General features: G+C 44.3%; 1 protein-coding gene across 1 annotated transcript in view; it reads left to right on the top strand.

Annotated features, from left to right (window-relative positions):
* Positions 1-6,830, top strand: part of LOC136863336 (uncharacterized) — a 32,761-nt gene extending 25,931 nt beyond the window's left edge. Inside the window, exon 4 of the mRNA XM_067139723.2 lies at positions 6,604-6,830. Coding sequence (XP_066995824.2) covers positions 6,604-6,750 — 147 coding nt within the window. The 3' untranslated portion in view covers positions 6,751-6,830. The remainder of the gene's footprint in view (positions 1-6,603) is intronic.
* The last annotated feature ends 18,173 nt before the right edge of the window (positions 6,831-25,003 follow it).

Genomic DNA, 25,003 nt, shown 5'->3' with positions numbered 1-25,003 from the left:
TTTTTTTGCTAGTGGCTTTACGTCACACCGTCACAGGTAAGTCTTACGGTGACGATGGGATGGGAAAGGCCTAGGAATTGGAAGGAAGCGGCCGTGGCCTTAATTAAGATACAGCCCCAGCATTTGCCTGGTATGAAAATGAGAAACCACGGGAAACCATATTCAGGGCTACCGGCAGTGGGATTCGAACCCACTATCTCACGGATGCAAGCTCACGGTCGCGCGCTCCTAACCGCACGGCCTACCCGCCCAGTGAACACGACTTTACTTAGTTGAGGTGCGTAGTATATTGGCCATTGATCAACGGTGGTGGACGTACTGTGAATAAAAAATTATCAACATTGTCTGGGTGCAGAAAAGACCACCATACGTTGAGAAAGAAGCCAACTGAACTGAAATTTCTTTCTGAAGCTGAACTTAATGCTTGCATACATAGTACTTTTCTGGCGATCTGGTGAAATTTTGGATAGTTTTGTCCATTTGTCCTCTAATAGGATGCTATGTATTCTTTCGTTGCAAAATTTTGGTTCAAATATCTTTCCAGCTCATGTGTTGGAACAGGACAATCTTCAGCGTCAGCCCACAAAGCAAACTTCATTCGTTTCTTTGACAGTTTATGGCATAGTCGTGGAGTGTGATGACCCGGGAAGATTGGAATGTTCGTCATTCATACACGCCTTGTTCAGATCGTTCTGTACACAAAATTAACGTCTTTCCCATTACTGTCAACTAGAGACTTAAATACCGACCAAGTACGACTTTTGAGGTTCGAATCCGATTTAGAAGTCTTGTATTGTCCGGTTTCTAGTTTTTCCTTTACTTCACGTTTTCATGTAAAGGTTTCTTTTCTTTTGAAGCCACAGTCCACATTCATTTCCGAAACAGGATAGACGGGGATGTCAAATAGAAAACCACAGCAAATGAGATCGTCTCCACTCGACCGTAACGCAACGCACTCCGCTGACAGTACACTGTTCACATTGAAGCAGTCTGCCCATGCAAGGTCTGTCTAGGGAGGTCAAGTCACGAATGGTACTTATGGAGTCAACGTAACCAAAGGCAAGTCTGTACGAATTTAGAGGATTTAGGCACCAAATATTGAACAATAAACAAACGAACAACTATTTCTCTTGCAGAATTTAACTGGGCATCTATTGTTAATGTATATATAACTGCACAACTCGTAAATGACATGAATTCATTCACAACCATTTGAATAGGAGATCATTAATAGAACCTAAATTTAATTCTTTTGAGAAACAAGAATTAGGAGAAGTGCTCATGTATGCTCTTTCACTTCTATATTACTCGATCTTACCGTGTTTATAATCAATATCGTCTGTCAAAATACGTAATCTCGTTGACAAACATAGAAATCTGTACAGTAGCTCTATTATATCATGAATAGATGAAATATTGAACTTAAAAGTATTTAAAGACAGTTGTAGTAAATTTCCTTGAGCATTTCCTTTATTAAGAACGTAGTAACGGGTATTGCGTTTTAAATGGTTACTTCAGCATGTTGACAAAGACTGAATGCCTATTGAGTTGAGTGCATTAAATTATGTTCACTGATTTTTTTAAATTTTTTTTTTTTTTTTTTTGCCAGTTGCTTTACGTCGCACCGACACAGATAGGTTTTATGGCAAGGATGGGACAGGAAAGGGCTATGAGTGGGAAGGAACCGGCCGTGACCTTAATTAAGGTACAGCCTGCTGTGAAAATAGAAAACCACGGAAAACCATTTTCAGGGCTGCCGGTAGTGGGGTTCGAACAAACTATCTCCCGAATACTGGTTACTGGCCGCACGCTGTTGTTATCCATTGATGTGATAAATTCTTTGGGTTCTGAGGCAAAAATACTCTTCTCGTATATAACAAGAGTGATGTTCTTAGCTACTGTAACTAGTTTATGGATAACCCATGCAGCTGAGTAGTACAAAGTGGTGGTGGTGATTATTGTTTTAAGAGGAAGTACTATTGGGCAACCGTCCACTTTTAACACTAAACAGAGGGGAAATTTTGAAACGATCCGACACTTCGGAAAATTGTGGTATTGGCCAAAGAAAGACAAAGGTCACGAGGTTCGTGAAAATGAAAGACTCTCAAAGCTTCGACTGCTCTAATACCGTCGGTGTCTGAAAAGAACAAGAGTTGACCAAGGAAGGTCTGTACGATAGAAAAGGTGAGGAGCCTGGCACAAATACGGTAAGTGAAAAGAATGTCAAAACTCAGCTAAGGGCCCCGTGGTCGCCAACCCACGCTCTCAAGTTAAGACTCTCTGGGGCCTCCTTTAGTCGCCTCTTACGACAGGAAGTGGATACCCTGGATGTATTCTGCTGTCCCTACAAAATGGTTCAAACCCGTCATCTGTATTATGTTAATGTCAACATCATTTGAAAACCGCTGATAATAATTTGTAGAGCTACAGTTTTCAGTTGGCTTTTGGCATCAGAAGAAGAAGAAGAATGCCGAACAAGTGGCTGTGCGGTTTCGGTTTCGGTGGGTTCGAACTCCACTGTTGACAAGCCTGAAGATGACTTTCGGTGGTTTCCCCATTTTTCACACCAGGCAAATGCTGGGGCTGATCCTTAATTACAAGGCCACGGTCGCTTCCTTCCCACTCCTAGCCCTTCTCTATCCCATCGTCACCATAAGACCTATCTGTGTCAGTGCGACGTCAACCATATTGTAAAAAGAGAATAAGATGAATACTTACGCATTATGCGAATACATTTATCATTCGAATTACATGTATCACTGTTGTAGGAGTGGTATAACACTTGCGGTATATAACTGCGAACCTGTTTGTATAGGATTTCATAATCTTTACACCCCCCTCCCCCCGTGGGTAGGGGTGGTAGAATAACACCCACGCTATTCCATTGCCTGTCGTAAGAGGTGACTAAAAGAGGCCCCAGGGTCCCTTAACTTGGAAGCCCGGATTGGCGACTACGGGGCTCTTAACTGAGTCCTGGCTTTTTTCTGTCACTTAGCTTACCTGTGTCAGGCTCCATACTTCAGTTTTTCCTAAACGACTTCCCTTGTGTAGTTAACGCGAAAAAAAAAAACAGGAATAATATTATTATACAGTTCATATTACATTTGATGCTTCTTTAAAAAAAAAAACATCTTTGTTTGGAAACTTTCCTATAACCTTTTAAAGACTTGGGTGGATTAGAAACATTTTTGGGATCGAATTCCACTTGAGTGTTACCATCCATCTACACTCTTCTGTTCAAATTGCGATTCATCAAAATATCAGAAGAAAATACATCATGGAACCCACAAATACACTAAATGTTCATATAAACATGTGATTCTTCAGGAATAATTCCGTTGTAATAACTTAATAACCTCGTACAAGACGGAAGTGGGTTGCCATTTATCACGCCTGTAATTTTTTACCGTATCCACTGAACTCACCATTGCTTATCACTGGAAAGCGAATTTTTGTTTGGTGTGATGACACTTCGTGGCATATGTAGCTCCCATGACATGCCCTTCTGCGTTTAGCCAGCCTCTAGTCACCTTCCTATCCTGTCCCCTTCTTCTTCATCTTAATATGTTTACCCTCCAGGGTTGGCTTTTCCCTCGGACTCAGCGAGGGATCCCACCTCTACGGCCTCAAGGGCAGTGTCCTGGAGCGTGAGACATTGGGTCCGGGGATAAAACTGGGGAGAATGACCAGTACCTCGACCAGGCCTCACCTGCTATGCTAAACAGGGTCCTTGTGGGGGATAGGAATATTGGAAGAGATAGACAAGGAAGCGACCGTGGCCTTAAGTTAGGAAACCACAGAAAACCACTTCGAGGATGGCTGAGGTGGGAATCGAACTCACCTCTACTCATTTGACCTGCCGAGGCTGAGTGGATCCCATTCCAGTCCTCGTACCACTTTTCAAATTTCGTGGCAGAGCCGGGAATCGAACCCGGACCTCAGGGGCTGGCAGCTAATCACACTAACCACTACACCATAGAGGTGGATATCTTTTTTTTTTCTAGTTGCTTTACGTCGCACGGACACAGATAGGTCTTACAGCGACGATGAGATAGGAAAGGCCTAGGAGTTGGAAGGAAGCGGCCTTGGCCTTAATAAAGGTATAGCCCCAGCATTTGCCTGGTGTGACAGTGGGAAACCACGGAAAGCCATCTTCAGGGCTGCCGACAGTGCGATTCGAACCCACTATCTCCCGGATGCAAGCTCACAACCGCGTGCCCCTGACCGCACGGCCAACGGCCAACATATGTGTGTGTTGAGCCATTTCCAACTCACAATCACCGCTGAGATCAGAATCACACCTGTGAGTCATCGGTCTAGCTACAGCGCCACAGTGACTGCAGGGTGTTTGGTACAGTATCCGGACATGATTTCAAGCCACAACATGCACGCTTAAAGTTTTGTTTGCGCTTGGTTCAGCATTAAAGTTAATTTATGAGCACGTGTGTAAGGCATAAACATGTTTTCTAACCATATAGCAAGGCTTCTTTTTAATAATAAATTTTATTGCGCACAATGTGCAAAATTTACATATTACATCAAGTAAATTACAATTCACTCAAGAAGCACTTTGTTCAGAGCAAAATTGATTCAGAGAGACTGTTCTCTTCTTGCACTTCATTTTTGAAAAGTCTAAAAGCTTGTGGCCTATCAGTGCAGGCAAGTCTTTTCTTCTTGTATTGTAGTAATGTATATCTGAGTTTTATAACTTTACAAATGTTGATGGTGTAAGCCATATATGAAAAGATAGGGTCATAATCTGTACACATCTGAATACCTGTTTGCACAATTCATTATATTTCAATGTTGCTAGGTATCTAATGGCTCTTTTCTGCAAAATTAAGACTTTAAAAAAATTCTGCCGGGAATTCTTACCTCATAATTCTGTGCCGTAGGTATGTTATGGGGAAATATATCACTCTTGGAGTGCTGACAAGACCTATTTAACCACTGTTCTCAAGATAAATAACCCCTTAGTGATTATCTGAACTAATTTCTCTATATGTTACTTCAGAGTAAATGTTAAACTGATCTCATTCCTAAAAGAACTGTATAACATCACTGTTATCGATTGCATTATCTCCACTGCAAATGTGCAGTTCAAAGTCAGTAAACATGACTTTCTCTCTGCTGTGCTATCTCAACATAGTAAAATACACAACATGATAAGAACTTCATTCAAATCAAACGTAACTTTAATTTAACATCAAAAATATTTAATAATATTAATGGTTTTTGAAGGAGAGCCTATCCTTTCATAATAGGTATCAGTAACAGGATACAAAATTGATGGTGGAGGTAACCTAAAAGAGAATAAATAACCAATGAAAGAAAGAGTTTATACATTGGAATGTAGAAAAAATATATCTGAATTATTTACTTGCAAAATGTACGAAGTACTATGGTAAAGTGTGGTATGTTTTGGCAAACAAAACAAAGTTACAGATAGTCGAACTGCAATGACTGGTAAACTGAATGATGAAGTTCAGTGGTAGTTTTTCCACAATGTAATGGGGTTTCGCCTGAAGAATATTAACTTATTTCAGATTGACTTAAAAAAATTAAAGGTACCTTTGGCCAGGTAATTCGGGTAATTATTTGGAGGCATGATTAACATAAATACAGGTATGAGAAATAAGGAACAACTATTAATGCAAACATTCCTATGTAATAACAATATTCACAAACAGGAAAAGGAATAATAATAATAATAGAGCTTGTTTCTCAAATACATTTCTGAACGAGTCTTATGTACGGAGTTTTCAATAATATTCACAAGTAAACAGAAAAATAGAACTCGATTCATAAAGAAATATTTTGAAGGAATGTTTATGTATGAAGCTATAAAAAATAATCACAAGTAAAAATGTAGAAATTGCTTCATAAATGCATTTTCTGAATAAATGTACTACTATTGTATATTGTTCATTTCATTATAGAGAATGTGAAAAGCTCTACCACCAGGCGTACCACCGGAACAGTCTCCATTGCGAGATGTACTTCTCAGAAGGAATGCCCACTTTCTAATCTCATTTCTTGATATAAAACCATCTTACCATATCCAGATTTAACACTTTAGCAGCCTCCGAAGACTACCAAAATCTACGTTTTAAGGGGACTTAATATCTAGGAGGAGATTTTTTGTGGGGGAAATAACACTCTGCAGAAAGCGCCTTGCTTCGTCAAAGTTGGCTCCACTGCCTTTGGCCCTGAGAATCCCATCTTGTTACAACAGCACAATCTGTATGCATCACATACTATAGAAAACCCTTACTTCCCGCAAAACATAAATAAGAAGCAAGCAGAGTGCTGATGGTTTGGAAGGGAGCCTGACATATGGGAGAGTAATATGAAGGAGAATGGAGAAATAAATTAGAAATAAATGCAGATTTTAGTTTTTACCTTAAGCTTATGTAAGGTTAGGAGTCATTTTCTCCTCTCCCCAGTAGTAAAGGGGGGGGGAGGCAAAACATATATTAATGCATTCCAGCGTGGTTGATCTTTGCCTTTCCAGTCTGAACCGAAATAATACAACAAACTATTGTGTTGGAAGTGTCGTGCAGTTTTAACATGGAATTAACGTCATGTATTTCTTTATTACAGGATACGCAGGAAACCGTCTTAGATTTTTCTCTCCCTGTGGTGGCACATCTCGCTGTAACTGCTGGCTGTGATGATTCTGAAGATCATGCAGAAGGTGAAGTTTCACCTGTTCTCTCGCCTTCGTCTCCTCCAAATAAAGATTCATAGTCAGCAGTTCAGCATCTGCGTGCGGTGTAATAGATCGCGATAGATATCCAAATCCAGGTCAAATGTTTCTCCAGAGCATGTAAGGCACCAGCAAAACAGATTATAACGATTTGAGATGCAAGCATGAGCTAGAGTTGGACATTTTACGCACAAATTTGCAGATGGTAAAAGTAGAGCTGGAAATAGAGAGAGCAATTTTAAATAAATAAAATAAATAATTTTTATTTCAATGAAAGAATGTGTTAAAACTTTATTCACCTTTCTGCCACTTCCATTAAATGTGTATTTATGAGAGCAGCTCTGAATGCATTCCTTCCATTTCCTCTTCCTCCTGCAGGTAGTTCATCCTTATCTATCTCTGGGTAGAATCTAGCAATCATATCTTCATTGAGAGATTGGGGGATCATTTTCTCCTCTCCCCAATAGTAAGGGAGGTCAAAACATGCATTAATGCATTCTAGCGTGGTTGATCTTTGCCTTTCTAGTCTGAACCGAAGATCCCATGATAACCTTCTTTTTACAACTCAAAATGCTCATTTGATGCAGTTCCCAGTGTATACAGAGTAGAATTGGACATCTCCGGTTCAGTCACGGGATTTGCTAAGGGTGTCAATAGAAAATTTGAGCATGGGTAGAGGCATGAACATTTCGCATTTACGATAAACGCGACAAAAAATATTTTGAAGCGATTTTGAAATATCTTAAAGAATCGCATTATTCTGGTTAAGAAATGAGTGATATTGTTTTCGCGAATTACAGCGAATTAAAACAACAATGCCCGTTTAAAGCGAAATTGAAATATTTTACGATAAGTGCGAAAATGCAGTGAAATTCATGGAAAATAACGATCTTCAAATTGTAAGCCAGTATCACATGTGTGAAGGGAAACAGAAGACAGACTAAGGACTTCTCATTTCGACACAAGTGTCTCTTCGTATTAATATTCTACAAAATCCCTTAACGGTATGGCCATATAGGGTGAAGGCTACGGCCATGTAGGGTGAAAGGGCAATTTATTATGTAATCTTGATTAGGGTTATATTATAGTTCTAATTAAGATAACATGAGTCAGTGATGCCTAGACAACCTATGACAGCTGATGGTGGAGCTGTTGAGGATCCAACCAGCCTTAGGGCTGTATGATACAATAAATAATGAAGAATTATCTATATTTATTTATCTATCTTTCACATAAATAATTCGCAAACCTCACGAATTAAACCTTTTCTGAATAAATTTACGAAAGGGTTAAAGCGAAATTAAAGCGATAGGGTCAATCCTATTTCGAGAAATAACGCGAAAAATTGATTCCTTTTCGCAAAATCGAACATAAATTAATGCGAAAAATTTATGCCTCTAAGCATGGGTAACCTTCATCACCTAAAAGGATTCCATTACTCATTTCCCTATTGACAAACTGAGCACGCAGCCTACTCATTAAAAATATAGTGATATCATGTGTAGATCTCTGCCAATGGGCTACTACATTCCAGGACTTCAATTATGGTGTACAGACCGCCTGTACATTTAAAGGAAAAAAAACTTTTCTATTGCGGTACAGTTCTCCATCATTTCCACTTGGTGATGTGATGGGAATGTGAGTACAGTCTATACAGCGAATCACTCCTGGAAACCCTGACATGGCAGAAAATTCTCTTTGTATTTCCAGATGTTCTCTGTCAGTAGTGGGAGGTTCGATCAAGTTTTCGGCGAGCATAGCAATCTCGTGTGTGACTTGCCTAACCAGTCTGCGCATGGTTGATTTGTGAACCCCTACCAAGTCGCCCAAAACAATCTGAAAACTCCCGTAGTGTAAAATGAAAATGAAAATCTACAGCTTGTTTCCAGTCATTCGACCGGGTTAGGAATGGAATTAATGAAACCCCAGGATAGGAATTGTGCCGCCTACCGAAGCCTGTCGCACTCCTCGGGGGCAATGATTAATGAATGACAGATGAAATGAAATGATATTGGAGAGTGTTGCTGGAATGAAAGATGACAGGGAAAGTCGGAGTACCCTGAGGAAAACCTGTCTCGCCTCCGCATTGTTCAGGACAAATCTCACATGGAATGGCCGGGATTTGAACCACGGAACCCAGTGGTGAGAGGCCGGCGCCCGTAGCGTAAAACCGAAGTGCAATTAGAAGCTGGTTCTTGATCGTGGTTTCTATTTGTCTGTCTACAAATCCTTTCCTCAATAACTGATAATATAATATAATATAATATAATATAATATAATATAATATAATATAATATAATATAATATAATATAATATCTTCATTTTTGTTCGAAAATGTTCAAACAATGCTAGTGGCTTTACGTCGCACCGACACAGATAGGTCTTATGGCGACGATGGGATAGGAAAGGGCTAAGAGTTGGAAGGAAGTGGCCGTGGCCTTGATTAAGGTACAGCCCCAGCACTTGTCTGGTGTGAAAATGGTAAACCACGGAAAACCATCTTCAGGGCTGCCGACAGTGGGATTCGAACCCACTATCTCCCGGATGCAAGCTCTCAGCTGCGCCCTCCTAACCACACAGCCAACTCGCCCGGTTGTTCGAAAATTTCTTCGTCAGAAGAATTCATATTAATAAATTACCTGTACTAGATATAATACTACAGGCCCCGCGGTGTAGTGGTAGCGTGCCTGCCTCTTATCCGGAGGCCCCGTGTTCGATTCCCGGCAAGGTCAGGGATTTTTACCTGGATCTGAGGGCTGGTTTGTGATTCACTCAGTCTACGTGATTACAACTAAGGGGCTATCTGATGGTGAGATAGCGGCCCCGGTCTAGAAAGCCAAGAATAACGGCCGAGAGGAATCGTCGTGCTGACCACACGACATCTCGTAATCTGCAGGCCTTCGAGCTGAGTAGCGGTCGCTTGGTAGGCCATGCCCCTTCACGGCTGTAGTGCCATGGGCTTAGTAGTTAGTTAGATATAAGTGTAACTACTGACTGACGAACAGGCCACAGTACACACTGCATGACCGGAGTATGACGTGGTACGAAAATTACAAAAGAGTAAACAAGCATGCTGCAGTTAGGTTGGAGTTTTGTCAAGTTGGCTTATTCATTATACAGTCTGGTTTGACATGAATATTAATTTACCAGATATCAATATTTATTTCAAGATCGAGGTTATGTGTGAGAATAATGACTACGGAAACAAAATAGTACACCACTCAAATCGCACTTTCTATATGAACATGAATTTATTTATCAATGAAACGTTTAATCAGGCGTATTTAATGGAAGAATAGTACCCTTGAGTTTAAAGACTGCAAGCACTGGTTGGAGAATCAGTGCTTGATTAGCATGAATTTGTTGGTCAAATTCGATGCGACATTAACCGTCGATCAAACACTGATTACTGTTTCTGTAACACAGATAGCATGATAACCAATCAAACCCACACTCACTGCCAATCAAACTCCGGTCAAATTTTGATAGGCTTTTCTGCAACCGGGGATATGTCATTCTTACTTAACGTTGAGCTCCCTGTTCTCTCATCACCGCTCCCTAGTCCACCCTGCTCCCCTGAATGTGCTTCCCTATAATTCTTCCAACCAAACCCCCTAACTTATATGTACCCATGCGGTTCAAGTGAAAGCCATTTGAGGACAGATCCCTATTTCCTACTCACCCATTAGGATCTATCAATCTTGCCTCCAGTTTCCTGCATACCCACTCCATATTCTCATTTAAAACCCAAATACCATTCATTCAGTATTCCCCGTATGTAGTATCCCACTGATAACAAGATCCGCTCCCTTAACCGCTGCCATAACAAGATCTCACACATCCGCAACAATGTTGTTGTGTATTCCTGCTTGCCTTACACTGTTGGTACCAACGTGAAGAACTACGGCCTTATCCTTATCGTGCTCCTTCCTTTCTTCTTTCCTCAACATCTGTCTTAAACTAATTCCTGGATAACACTCTACCATGTTTTCCATTCCTCCTGACACACTGTCCTCACTTGCCTAACAATAGATGTCCCAATGACCAGAGCCTCAACACAAACCTCCTCATTAGAACCTCTCCCATTCTGGTCTCCCTTATCTTGCCTGACGTCTGCAGAATATTTTCCCCCTTTTACTACCTCTTGTGACAGTGTTCCAACTCCCTCTTCCTATCCTCTACTCTTTTTACCTTTCACCTTACTTGACTTTGAGCTCCCTGTACTCTCATCACTGCTCCCTAATACACCCTTTTGCTCTGAATGTATCTCTCTATGATCCTTCCAAACAAACCCCCTAAGCCATTTGAGCACAGATGCCTATCTCCTACTCACCCATTAGGATCTATAAACCTTGCTTCCAGTTTCCCGCATACCCACTCCATAGTCTCCTTTAAATCATCCTTTGTAGTTCCCCATCTTCCCTGAGCTTTTCTCCCTGCAGTGACTAGTATCACCAATATCTCTCCTGAACTCTAACCATCACGAGATACCTTAGCCTTCATTTTCCTTCCACTTTAGACATTAGACCTTTACTCCTGTCCTCCACTTAAAACCTAACCATCTCCTTCAAACTCTCTCTCTCTCTCTCTCTCCCTTCCCTCATACTCCTTAACGTCCATTCACACCTGCATTCCTCAGCCATTCTTTAATCTTCTTCACAGAATTATGGAATAGTATGTAAATAGAATGTGTTGGATCTGTTTAAATTAAAGGTTGGCCTGCACTGCTAAAAATAACAGGGATGAAATTCATAGTAATGTGAAAGGAAAAGTTACCAAGCTTAAGAGAAATCTTGAAAATATGATTTTCATTTTGAGCATTTTTCTCAGACTCTTGATAAATATAGTGTAATATGTGCTTGATTAATAGAGATAATAATTCCCAATGCAATGAACGAAGCCCCATCTAGCGGCGAGGATAAAAATCGTGCCGGCTGCCGAAGCCTGTCGCACTCCTCTGGGGCAATGATTAATGAATGACGGATGAAATGAAATGATATAGGAGAGTGTTGCTGGAATGAAAGATGGCAGCGAAAATCGGAGTACTCGGAGAAAAACCTGCCTCACCTCCGCTTTGTGCAGCACAAATCTCACATGGAGTGACCGGGATTTGAACCACGGAACCCAGCGTTGAGAGGCCAGCGCGCTGCCACCTGAGCCACAAAGGATCTGGGTGGACCATGAACTGATGAAATTCAGATTATTCACTTGATCTTACCTGCATTCCTGTTACAAATGTAACAAGAAATTATGGCAAGATTGAACATAATTAAGTATATGATTCCAATTTCAATTAATAAAAATGTGTTTTAATATGTGTAATAAATCACCACTGTTATAATCTACTACCTCGCCCTACACAATGATTTTTACATCAAAATGCAGTAGGCCTACTGTAACGGTTCAAATCCCGTTACAAGATGATATCTGTATTTTATTATTTTATCTGTATTATTATTATTATTATTATTATTATTATTATTATTATTATTATTATTATTATTATTATTATTGTTACGGAGTTTTCCGTGGTAGTTAGAGGTAAAAGAAGGTGCGGGGGGTGAACAGGTCTCAGGCTACGAAATTAAAGTGAATTTAAAATTTAACAAGGTTATATTTTCTTAGCAAAAAACAAGAAATAACAATAATGGCAGGTACAGAGTAGCAAACCACTAATCGAGAATGTACAATTACAGGATTTGGGCTCCGAGAGCCAGACACACAATTCTGAGCAATTAGCCCAACTTTACGATATACGGAATTCAACAAAGGGGCAGAAGACCCCAATCAAGCCCAGGAGCACTTGCTCCAAATTACACAGTAAAGCCTCTTCGAGGCATACAACACTCAATTTTCGAAAAAGAGTCACTCGCTCTCAACTTTAAGCCTATCAAAGGCCACACCAAACTCCACCTTCAAGTTGTCCTCTAAGGACATATACACAGGGGTAACATACCCAACCTACTGAGGTCTGTTAAGTGAGAAAAAGGTTAATTACCTGACCTCTAAAATAACAATTGAGAGGAGGCGATCTGCACTCCTAATACATTTGTTTAAAACCTACTTGGCACTAGGCCGTTAATGCAAGGGCTAATCCCATACTAAAGCGGTGACTTTTAGAAGGAAACAATTTACGTTACATTAGAAGGGAAGAAACGGTTGTGAAAATAAGTTCACCTCAAAGCAATATGAGTGGGAGATCGAGAGGGTTAAGCACTCTCTATCCCAATATGTAGTTTTGAAAGAGAATAGAGGCTAAGAGTCTTTACATCTTAGGGAAAGTTACATGGTAGAAACGCTTCGGACCCGCCCCGAGAGTTAAACTGCTGAGCTAGCAAGAAAAGAAGTTATTAAAAGGCCATTACCTTGGTGTTGAACTGCTCCCCGAAGAAAGAGGCGCTTCCCGCCCCCTGCTATGTACTTTACACACTGAAAGATGGTACTGAAGTGGCACCGAGACCCGAAAATCAGCAGTTTATATACTCTCGCGGAAAGTTCGAGGCGTTTTTGGAATGAGAACACCCTCCCACAAGGATTTTATTGGTTCACCAAGAAACCCCCTACTCAATACGAAGAAGAAACATATTATTGGTTGAAAATTAATTCGAGAAATTCGGGATTGGCTAAATTCAAAACAAGGGGAAAGAAAGGGTTAATATTGCCAACTTAAACAATGACTGAAAGAAATTTAGCAAAGAACAAACTTTTGAAATTAAATTTTCTCAACAAAAACAGTTCTTTCACTTCGCACTAGGGTGCACCGTTGTAGTTCTTCAGTAGTGTCCTCTAGAAGAGAATGTTCACACTTCTTACTACAAGCAAAACAAAAATACATCGAAAACAACACAGTTCAGAAACTTCAAAATTTACAAGTAGTGACATCTTCTGAGAAACTTGAAAATTAACACCTTAAATAAAGTTCAGACTTTCTCCAGCAGAGGAGTTTCAACTGGCGCAAAATTTTAAATTAGCGGTGTGGAGGTGTACCGCCCGGTACAATTATTATTATTATTATTATTATTATTATTATTATTATTATTATTATTATTATGTCAGTATTATTATTTCATCTGTGAGATTACTATTATTTTGTTATAATTATTATTCAATTCCATTACGCAAAGCTTATCGCATGTGTATTTGTAATTGAGTGTATGCATATATACGTATATGTAGAATAACATTAAATACCTGTACAGTGAGAATTTCGATGTATCAGATGTGGATGTGACGTCGTTATATTGATGGCATTTCTGCCAAGTCATCGCCACGTCATGGCTACGTCATCGTATTTAGTTAGCACTGAGCTCACTTTCTTTGAGAAACCCAACGAGCCGGCGGCGGTTTCACAACTGTATGTAATATTTGCCGCGTTGTGGGAGTATGTCATTGTTATTTCTGGAGATTACGTAGCTGTGTCAACCAACGTCTATAAAATTTGGATGCATATTGTAGCGTCAGTCATTAGTTAAACGGAAGCTGAACAGTGAAGTAGTCTACTAGAGGAAGAGGCCTCAGTCGGTCAGTCAACGAGTGTGAACGAGAGATGGAGAAGTCTCAGTGAGCCATTAATCATTGGTCATTGAGAGAGTGAGGCCAAAGGTTGGTCGGTCACTTAGTTGAAGACACGGAAACAAGGGCTTACCATGGAGTCAGAGAGGGCAACACTGGACCTGCCATGAGGTGATACCATATTGACTTACAAAGAAGTCAGATGATATGGAGAAGAAGCAGTCACAAGGATGTATCACCAAGTTAGGCGTGACACATCTACAGTAAACACCAGATTTAAGGAATACGTCGTAATTACACTCAAAGTGTTGAAGGTACAGTCAAGTGAATCAGTGAGGGAAATATTTCTTAAAATTGTTAAATGTCCGGTCAAGAAGAATTCAAATTCATGCCTAGTTTCTTTCAGTTGCAATGTCATAATTTCATATTCTCATCTGTTTTATCGCAACAAGACTCACTATTTTTTATATATTATTTAAAGAATATATTTTGTTCTATCAAACGAATTCATAGTTTTATTTCAATGACAGTAAAATATCTTAACCTCAAAATTAATGGGGAAACCGAACGCCAATCTCCTTTTCCCAGAACTTATATGGTATGTTGTCAAAAGTAAGCTTATTACCCCACACCCTAGAGATAGTCAACAGTCTCATTCTATTATTGCTGCACTGAGTGGCAGCTGGCACCCTTCAAATAACATATGTGTAAGTAAGCAGGTAAGAAGTAAGTGTGAGTCCAGGGTTCGACGATTGTGTATTTTATTTAATGAATAGTAATTTTCATAATTTTCGTGTTAAATGCAGATATTCAGATTTTTCAAGTTAAATGCAGTTTTATATAATATTTGTAAAATTAGTCAGCGACTTAGGAAAATGACACTACCTGAAATAATAGTTTTGATAATTGTGTCGCCTTGTCTCGTCTTCTTCTGTTTACCCCCCAAGGTCGATTTTTCCCCTCAGACTCAGCGAGGGATCCCACCTCTACCGCCTCAAGGGTAGAGTCCTGGAGCTTCAGACTCTGGGTCGGGGATACAACTGGGGAGAATGACCAGTACCTCGCCCAGGCGGCCTGACCTGCTGTGCTGAACAGGGGCCTTGTGGGGGATGGGAAGATTGGAAGGGATAGACAAGGAAAAGGGAAGGAAGCGGCCGTGGCCTTAAGTTCGGTACCATCCCGGCATTTGCCTGGAGGAGAAGTGGGAAACCACGGAAAACCACTTCCAGGATGGCTGAGGTGGGAATCGAACCCATTCAGTTGACCCGAGGCTGAGTGGACCCCCTTCCAGCCCTCGCAAAACTTTTGAAATTTCGTAGCAGACCCTGGAATCGAGCCCGGGCCTCCGGAGGTGGCAGCTAATCACACTAACCACTACACCACATTCCTAAATACTGCTGGCTTTTAATGCTGAGGGGAGTGGGTTCCGACCGCACCGTCGGCTGTCCTCGCAATGTTTTCTTGTAGTTACCCGTTTTTACTTCTGGCAAATGTTGAGACAGTTGCTATGCATTGCCCGCCTCGTTCATTTCATCTTCATTGGCTCCTCGAGTGAGGTTAGCGTCAGGAAGGGCATCCGGCCACACACATCCATCTCGCCTTATTCACGACCCCGTAACAGGAAAACAGGAACCGAGCAAATTGCTGCTTGCATTCGGCAGAATAGTGGATTCGAACCCCACTGTCGACAGCCCTGTGGTTTCGCAGTTGTACACCAGGCGTCCGGCTCCATGGGCAAATGGTTAGCGTACTGACCTTTCTTCAGAAGGGTCCCGGGTTCGATTCCCGGCAGGGTCGGGAATTTTAACCATCATTGGTCAATTTCGCTGGCACGGGGCCTGGGTGTATGTGTCGTCTTCATCATCATTTCATCCTCATCACGACGCGCAGGTCGCCTACGGGCATCAAATCAAAAGACCTGCACCTGGCGAGCCGAACATGTCCTCGGATACTCCCGGCACTAAAAGCCATACGCCATTTACTAACAGACAAATGCTGGGGCTGTACGATAAATAAGGACACTGCTGCTTCCTTCCCACTCCTAGGCCTTTCCTATCCAATCATCGCGATAACACATATCTGTGTCGGTGCGACGTAAAGCAAATTTTTAAAAAAGGAAAGTTAATCGAGACGAAGGTGTAGACATACATACAAAAGCTGGTTGTTATTTCTTTTCTAGGGAAGGGTGGGGCAAGCGAGTAATACGGGGTAAGATAGTCCACCCCATCTGAGAACTGTAGAATTCTGGACGCTGTGCGAGGTTACACGTTGTGAACTTGGCTTTTGATATGTGCAGGTTGAGTTACGAATCGCTCCGCCGCGAAACTTCGAAGTTATTGATCAGTCTTTCTTCATTTTAGTCGTTTTTCCTCTAAGATATACAAATTCTTTATTACCAGTCAGGCTGATTTATAAAAATGTGGAGCTAATTTTAATATAGCATTTCGTAAACACATTATAGGCCCATGTTAGGCATGGTAGCTGAGTTAATTGACTACTCTCTACGAAAGGGACCAATAAATTTGAAAGTATAGTGCAGGGTAAGGAAGACCAGAGGAATGTTGAAGTTGACTCACTTGCCCCATATTGCCTGAACTAACTAAAACCTTGAACTGATATAGTGATATCTGAATTATAAGGCATGGGCAATGTTATTATTTACTTCCCCAGTCTCTTCTTTGTATTAAAGGTCAGAAATGACACAATTAAAACAGAGAGGAGAGTGGCATGGAGTGACGATGATTTGAATAATATTTACCATTGGCTTTACGTTACACCGGCACAGATACGTCTTATGGCGAAGGTTGGATGGGAAAAGGCTTGAAGTGGGAAGGAAGCGACCGTGCCCTTAATAAAGGTACAGCCCAAGTATTTGCCTGGTGTGAAAAGAGGAAACCACGGAAAGCCACTTCAAGGCTACCGACAGTGGGGTGGAATCATAAATTTAAGAATCCTTGTGTTTAACCTTCTTAATAGCTTAAGTTTTCGAAACCACTATCTCCCGAATGCAAGCTCACAGCAACGCGCCCCTAACCGTTCGGCCAACTCGCTCCATGATTTGCAAAGTGCTTGGGAGGATATAAATACCGGAAGTCTATCCAGGAAAAAAGGTGGTACTAAACATATTATACCACTAACAACATTACTTTCCAGAATACCGAGTGAGTAGGGCGAGCGGAGAGGGTCGCCTAGCTGTGTGCTTGCATTCGGAAAATGGTGGTTTCGAATCCCACCGTCGGCAGCCCTGAGGATGGTTTTCCAATGCTCCCCAGTTTCAAAGTAGGAAAACGCTGGGGCTGTGCCTTCATTAAGGCCACGGCCGCTTTCCTCAGAATGCTACCGTTTCCCGATCCTATTAATAAAGAAACTCTCTGCCGTTAACTGAAGCTTCCTCAGATCAAAATGTGGCAACCCATAGAACAGTTCTTCTAAAGAAATCAGATGATTTCTCAATTCCTCCATCCTTAAAGTGAAAACTAGTTTAAACCTTCCAGTGGCGTAGGTTCAACAATAATAAAAATTAAAATAATAATAGTAATGTTTGGGTCATCAGTCCATGGACTGATTTGATGCAGTCCTCCATGCCACCCTATCCTGTGCTAGCCTTTTCATTTCTACGTAACCACTAAGCTACATACTACATCTACTCGACTCTGTCATATTCATACCTTGGTCTACCCCTGCCGTTTTTACCCCCTAAACTTCCCTGAGTGTCCTGGGATGGGCCCTACCATCCTGTCACTTCTTCTCGTCATATTTCTCCAAATCGATCTCCTCTCACCAGTTCGATTCAGCATCTCTTCATTTGTGTTTCGGTCCACCCATCTCACCTTCAGCATTCTTCTGTAACACCACATTTCCAAAGTTTCTATTCCCTTTCGTTCTGTGGTAGTTATCGTCCATGTTTAATTTCTATACAATACCACGCTTCAGACGAAGGTATTCAAAAAGTTCTTTTTAATTTCTATATCAATGTTCGAAGTGAACAAAATTATTTTCTTAAGGAAGGCTGTCCTTGCTTGTGCTAGTCTGTAGTTTATGTCCTCGTTACTCCTGCCAACATTAGTTATTTTAATACCCAAGTAAAAATATTCATCTTCATTTCCTAATCTAATAGGCTTCAGTTAGGAGTTGGCAGCTAGAGGAATAGGTCGTCACAACTAACTACAGCAACATGTGCCGTCTGCGGCCTACCCATTGCAGGCGAAGGGGAGTCCTGCAATCGGGGGCGGGACTCGGTGCGGCGGGGGAACGATCCTACTCGTCCCGCCCCCAGGCTTGGGTCGCCATTCCCTGCACCGAGTCGCTTCCGACCACCATCTATGAATACTGGCAGACCTTCAATCCGGAGGAAGACCTGGAGGAAGACTTACCACAGCAACCCTTTGTCGGTGATATATACCACGGAGCAGTCCAGGACCTCCGCCAACAATCGGGCTTGGGACATCATGCCTGATGATGCCCCGAGTCGCGACCCAAGCCCCGATCGTCACGCCGACGATCGGCGTGAGGATGACACCCACAGTGCCTCAGAGACAGCGAAGACACTGGAATCGGAGACCTAGTTTTCTCTGGCCGCTCCCGCGGCGTATACCTAACCCAGATTCTCTTCAACCTCCAATTCTTCAACCCAGACCGGCACCTACCCACTATACCTCAGTGGCAGTGCCTCCTGCTCACCCCGTGCCTTACTTAGACACGCCATTGGGCAACTATGACTCTCGCATCCTCGACCGGGGCGTATATCTACCCCGGCCCCGAGCCGCTCCTTCCGTCTTTAGATCTACGCGACCGTCAGCGCTGATGGACCACGTCATCAACGACTTATGCCATAATCGCATCAACGAAAAGGCTCCTGCTACTAATGCCTTTCCGCTCTTCCTGATGCCTAAGGAAGACTCTAGCGCCCGCGTGATGTATGACCTCTCCGCCTGGACGCCATATATCGAGAAACCACACTTCAGACTCGACGGGCTCGCGCAGGCTTTGCAGCGCATCCCTTCTCATCATCTTGCCATCAAGGTGGACTTGCGCAGTGGATTTTATCAGATTCCTTTCGACCCTCATACATCACATAATTATGGGATACGATACCGAGAAGTCACCTACACCTGGACCCGTCTTCCCATGGGGCATGCTCTTGCCCCCTCGGTCATGCAGCGTTGGCCAGACGCCGTGGCCGAGGTTCTTCATCAAGAATTCAACGTATCAGTCATCACGTACCTTGATGACTGGTTGATCCACGCGGACAACCTCACTCAACAGTTGGTGGATGACATTCTCCTCTACATGTCTGTCATACTAGGCATCACCATCAACCGTCGCAAATCTCTCTTGCAACCTGTGACTGTTCTTACTTACCTCGGAGTAACGGTCGACTTGCCCGCACAGGAACTCACTCTTCACCATGCCTCCCAAAAATGGATTCGATAACTCCTACAATTGGTACCACACGCAACAGACGAGGAATTATAGCTGATTGCCGGATACATGAGCTGGGTCACCTGCGTTATGGGATGGCCCAGATTCATCCCGAAGCACATCCTATCTGCTGAACTCTTTTGGATTCACCGCTTGCTCACCCCAGATCTCATCGCTACACTACGACGCATGGGCACCTCGGACCCGCACATCGTCCTCTACGCTGATACTATCCCTCAGTCCATTGCCGCAGTAGCATCACAGCTTCACCAAGGATGGGCTCAAGCGTTCCAGACTAGGGCTCCCATCCACGCAGCCGAGACGACAGCAGCAGTTATGGCCGCGACCTGGGCCATTCAGGACTTACCACCTGTATATAACTCTGTCATTGTATATACTGATAGTTCGGTCACGCTCTGGACCCTTCGCACAGGGCGTGGCCCAGTTTTACACATGCATAATTACCTGTTTGTCTTGTATATTTCATTAATAAAGTCAACAATTTAGAGGGGCATTACCCTCTCGTGGCGACCTATCGCGTCTGCTGGCAACCCTGTTGACGCCCCGTCCAGGGCAGTGCTGGACTCCCTACACGCGTACCCAATCTTGGCTATATAAGTGGGGCGCGCCCTGAGACGGGGGGTTGAGGACGAGTTCGACTGCGCTAGCGAGAGGACCTACGTGCCTATCGCTCCGCTCTCTCTCTCCTCTCAACGGCTGCGGGTAGTGCTATGCACTGCTCGCCCCGCATCGAGACCGCCAAGAACTTCGAGATGGACACACACTCGCCCCAACCGGCTACCGCCTCTCGGTGCCTAGGGTTAGACAGGGATTGCCGTGAGCCAGGGGCCCGTTCGTGTCGGATCACCCCCCGTTCACTAGTTCGCATTAGCTCTTCCCCACATCTATACACACGGGACCAGGCTCATTCTTTCCAAAAGAGCAATCTTTCGAAAGAGCAATTTGTCGATGAGCCTGGGATCACACAGACACTCATCGAACGCCGAGAACTTCCAGAGACGACCGCTAAGGCGGAGCAGCTGTTATCACAGCACTCTACCCAAACAGCGGGCGTCATTTCGCCGGTCGTGAACGAAGTGCTGTTCTCACAGCGCTCTCACTCTACGGCCGTCAGTTCATCAGCGGAGGGCAAATCGCAGTTCTCACAGCGCTGCCCCCCGCCAATAACCCCCACGGGCAATATATTATTTTTTAATAGTAATGTATTGAACACGTCCTTAGGGTTCAACACTACCAACGCGCATAGCGTCACGCTACCGGCCCTCGCTCTGGTCAATGACCCGGCCGAGCGACAGCTGGGGGTGACTCAGCGCCTAGCGTGCTCCGAGAGCAGGGAACGAAAAGTACAGGAGCTGACAGCAGGCTTTACCCCTGACTCACAGCTAATAAACCTGACGGGAAACGTTTACCTGACGGGGCAAGCTATGTGCAACTATGCGTGCACCACCACCACCATTACTACCACCACCTCGACATCTCCGATAACCACCCCGTCAGTATAGGCCAGCTCGCACATACCAGTGCAGCCGCTTTCCACTCGGACGGACAGCCAAAAAAGCTGAACCCCGAAATAAGAGCAGGCGGCGCCTGGAGATCGAGCTGGGGTGCGTGACGTTGTGCTCGGACGACCGGGAACCGGGGCTAGACCCCGATGTGCCGGAACCTGAGCATGGGAAGGAACAGTCACATGGTTCCGCTGAGCCAGTGACTGTGGAGCAACGCCAACATAAACTGGAGGCTACCTCTCCCCCCAAAACGAACCGAACCCTTACACCCAGCCCAGTGGTCAGCCAGCCGGACGCCGGGAAAGCGGGACCCAGTTCCGCCAACCTGAGCGGAGAGGCAACAGCACACAAGGGAGGGAAAGGGAAGAAGAAACGGACTAGGCGAATGGCGCCAATTAAAGTCCAACCCCCACACGAGCGAGCGAGAATCTCGGACCCGGACTCGGACGAGGCCCCACTGGTGATTGACCTTTCAGGTGCATCCCGGGAGGCCGAATCTGAAAGCTCCGATGGGGGAGAAACTCAGCAAGCACGGGGTGACCGAACCCGAGGTCCCAGCCACGCAGCTGGGAAACCAAGGTGACGGCTTCAGGGAGGCAAAAGGGAGGAAGAGGGGGAAGGGGAAGGGGAAGGGGAAAGGCAAAGTTACCCAGCCCCCGAGCCGCAAGGCCCAAGCAGGCGGGAAAAATAAGCCAAGTACCCGAGTCGATAGTAGCACCGAAACATCTATCGGCTCAACCCAACCCCAGCTCACCACACACAGGAGGCAGACTCGCCAGAGCCCACCTCCACCACCACAACAAAAGAAACCGAGCACCTGTAAGGGGTCAACCCCCCCCCCCACCTCTTACGGTATATACCAAGGACACGAAGACACTTGAAATGGAGCTCCTCAAAAAGCTGCCGCATGAAGAGAGAAAATATTATTTCTCTAGGCCGAGAGTAGATGCACATGAAGCGATCCGGCTACACATGACGAGCTTCGAGAGCTATGAAACCGCTATCGAGGTGCTAAAACGGCTAAATATTAACTTTGTAAGAGTATTGCCCAATAGCACTATGAAGCGGTTCGTAGTGAGGACCCCCATTAACGGAAGCAATGCGGACGAAATCCAGCTAGCCTTGAAGGCACAGGATATCCCCGCATTCTCCGTGGTGCGGATGCGTACAGGGAATAGGCCAGCCAAGGGCAACCTATTTCTAGTTGCCGTGGCGGACACCCCAGACGCGGACAATCTGCGGAAAATGCGGATGCTCGCGAACATGCTGGTGTCGGTCGAGCCGTACCGCCCCCCAGCTACTGGCCCCCAATGTGGAGTGTGTCAGAGGCATGGCCATCCAGGGGCGGCGTGCCGACTGGAGCCTAGATGTCGCAGATGCGCCGCCTCCCACTTGTCCCGCGACTGCCCCCACGGCAACGACCCCACGCACTCAAAGTGCGCCAACTGCTAAGGGAAACACGCGGCCAATTTTAAAGACTGTCCTAGCCGCAAGGACTACGAAGCCGCTCATCAAGGCAAAGGGCCAAAGGGTAACAAGCGTGGCAACCCTAAGGCCCAAGCAGGCCTTTCAGGCTCAGGCGTTTCACGCAAAAAGAACCCAGGCCCCTCAGGCAAACAGGACCCTTCAGGTCCCGCAGGCCCGTCAGGCACAAAGGGCCAAAAGCAAGGCCCTCCGGGCACCCAGCGCCCATCAGGCGGAGGCATATTAAATTTTAAACCTTTACGGACGGAGGGTAAACACAACCCCGGGCCCTCAGCCCAATCAGCCCCCACCACCGTCCAAATTAAGACCTCCAATAATAATATAAAGAAGGCCCACCCATATGTAAGGAACCCAAGGCAGGTTAAGTCCACGCCAGCTCCTCCTGAGCTCCTAGAGGGCCCGCCCCAGGCCAGCTCCACCCCCGCAAAGAACCTGCCAATAGACAGCCGTCATCCGCACCACCACCACCCTCGCCCCCCCCCCCCTCTCACTACACCAATCACACCAACTACACAGGAACAGGCACAACAGCCAGCGGGGAGCATGGCAGTAAAGGCGTTCAGGGAAAGGATAGAAGAAATCCTGAAAACATTATTTCCGAACCTGAACCTCTCGGTAGCCATAACCACTGGGGTTATGATGGCCAACATGCTCCCCTACCCCTGGCTAAGGGACCTGGCTAATGCAATCTCCGAACTCCTAACCCCGGATGGCTGAACAACCCAACGTAGATAACAATAATAATAATAATAATAATAATAATAATAATAATAATAATAATAACACGCAGGAGCTTCGAGTTCTAATATGGAACTGCCAGGGCGTCAGGTCTAGGAAATATGAACTCGAAGCCTTCCTAGCTTCGAATACCATACACATAGCTCTCCTAACAGAAACCTTCCTCCCACCGGGGAAGAAGTTCACCATAAGAGGCTATAAAATACACCGAAGCGACAAGGTTAATAGAGTCGGGGGGGTGGCAGTTCTGGTAAGGAAGGACATTAAACATATGGAGCTAGACTTACCAGAGCTAGTCGAGCTAGAGGCATGCGGAATAGCCATGCCAGTGCGAGGAACACTCGTCAATGTCATATCGGCATACTCCATACCTAAACACCTCAACACACAAGACATTGAATCGGTACTAAGGCTAAATCGAAACACGATCCTAGGAGGAGACCTAAATTCGAAACACGCCAGCTGGGGATGCCTGAAACCTAATCCAGACGGCACAAGGCTGTACAACCACATGCTATCCCAAGACTATGTGGTAACAGCCCCCAGTGAACCCACGTTCCTAGCGCCAAACGAACAGATCGACGATATATTGGACATAGCCCTACTGCGAAATATTCCTCAAAAACACACCATAAAGGTCATTAATGACCTAGGATCGAGGCATCAACCAGTAATATTTACACTGGAAGCGAATCCGGAGGAATATGAGAATAACCCCAAGCGCTGACTCAACTATAAAGCAGCCAAATGGGGTAAATTTGAAAGAAAACTCGATTCACTCCTACAGGGGACTGAGGACATACAAATAGTAAACTCAGCCCAAACGGTTGAATCCCTAAAAACACTCATAAATGCGATCCAGGCAGCCACAACTGCGAGCATCCCGGTGCACAAACCTAGGCAAAACACTAACAATGAATTACCGGCCAACATTAAAGATCTAATACGCCAGCGCAACAGACACAAGCGCAACTGGGCCCGATACCACCGCGATGAAGACCGGATACGTAAAAATGAACTCAGGGTCGAAATCGAAACCGGAATAATGGAGTATAGGTCTCAGATCTGGAGTAACAAACTGAGTACGTTTGACACTAATGCCAGACCGGTTTGGAACTTAGCGAGATATTTCACGCGAGAACCACACGTGATCCCAACAATTAAGGGACCTAACGGACCAGTATACGAAAACCAAGATAAAGCCGAGGTGATAGCCGACTCACTGGAAGAGGCCTTTACGCCCAATGACGAACCGTCAGACCCCGCCTTCATTAGGCAAACAGAGGCCAAGGTAGCGGAATTCCTAGCAAACACACCTAAGCCCGAGGTGAAGAAGACTAATATCCACGAAATTAAGTGGATAATAGATCACCTTAATCCGAAGAAGGCACCCGGCCCAGACGAGATACAGAACATAATATTAAAAAAGCTAACTCCGAAAGCCCTCGCACTACTCACTAAAATATACAACGCAATGTTTCAATTGCAGTATTATCCGGAACAGTGGAAAAAAAGGCGAGAATCCTTGTATTTGGCAAACCAGGCAAGGACAAATCTAACCCTAATAACTACAGGCCTATCAGTCTCCTAGACGCCCTCAGCAAAGTATTC

Source organism: Anabrus simplex, chromosome 2 (genome assembly GCF_040414725.1).
Source record: "Anabrus simplex isolate iqAnaSimp1 chromosome 2, ASM4041472v1, whole genome shotgun sequence".
In the NCBI taxonomy this organism is placed as follows: domain Eukaryota; kingdom Metazoa; phylum Arthropoda; class Insecta; order Orthoptera; family Tettigoniidae; genus Anabrus; species Anabrus simplex.
This window is presented reverse-complemented; position numbering and strand designations above follow the sequence as displayed.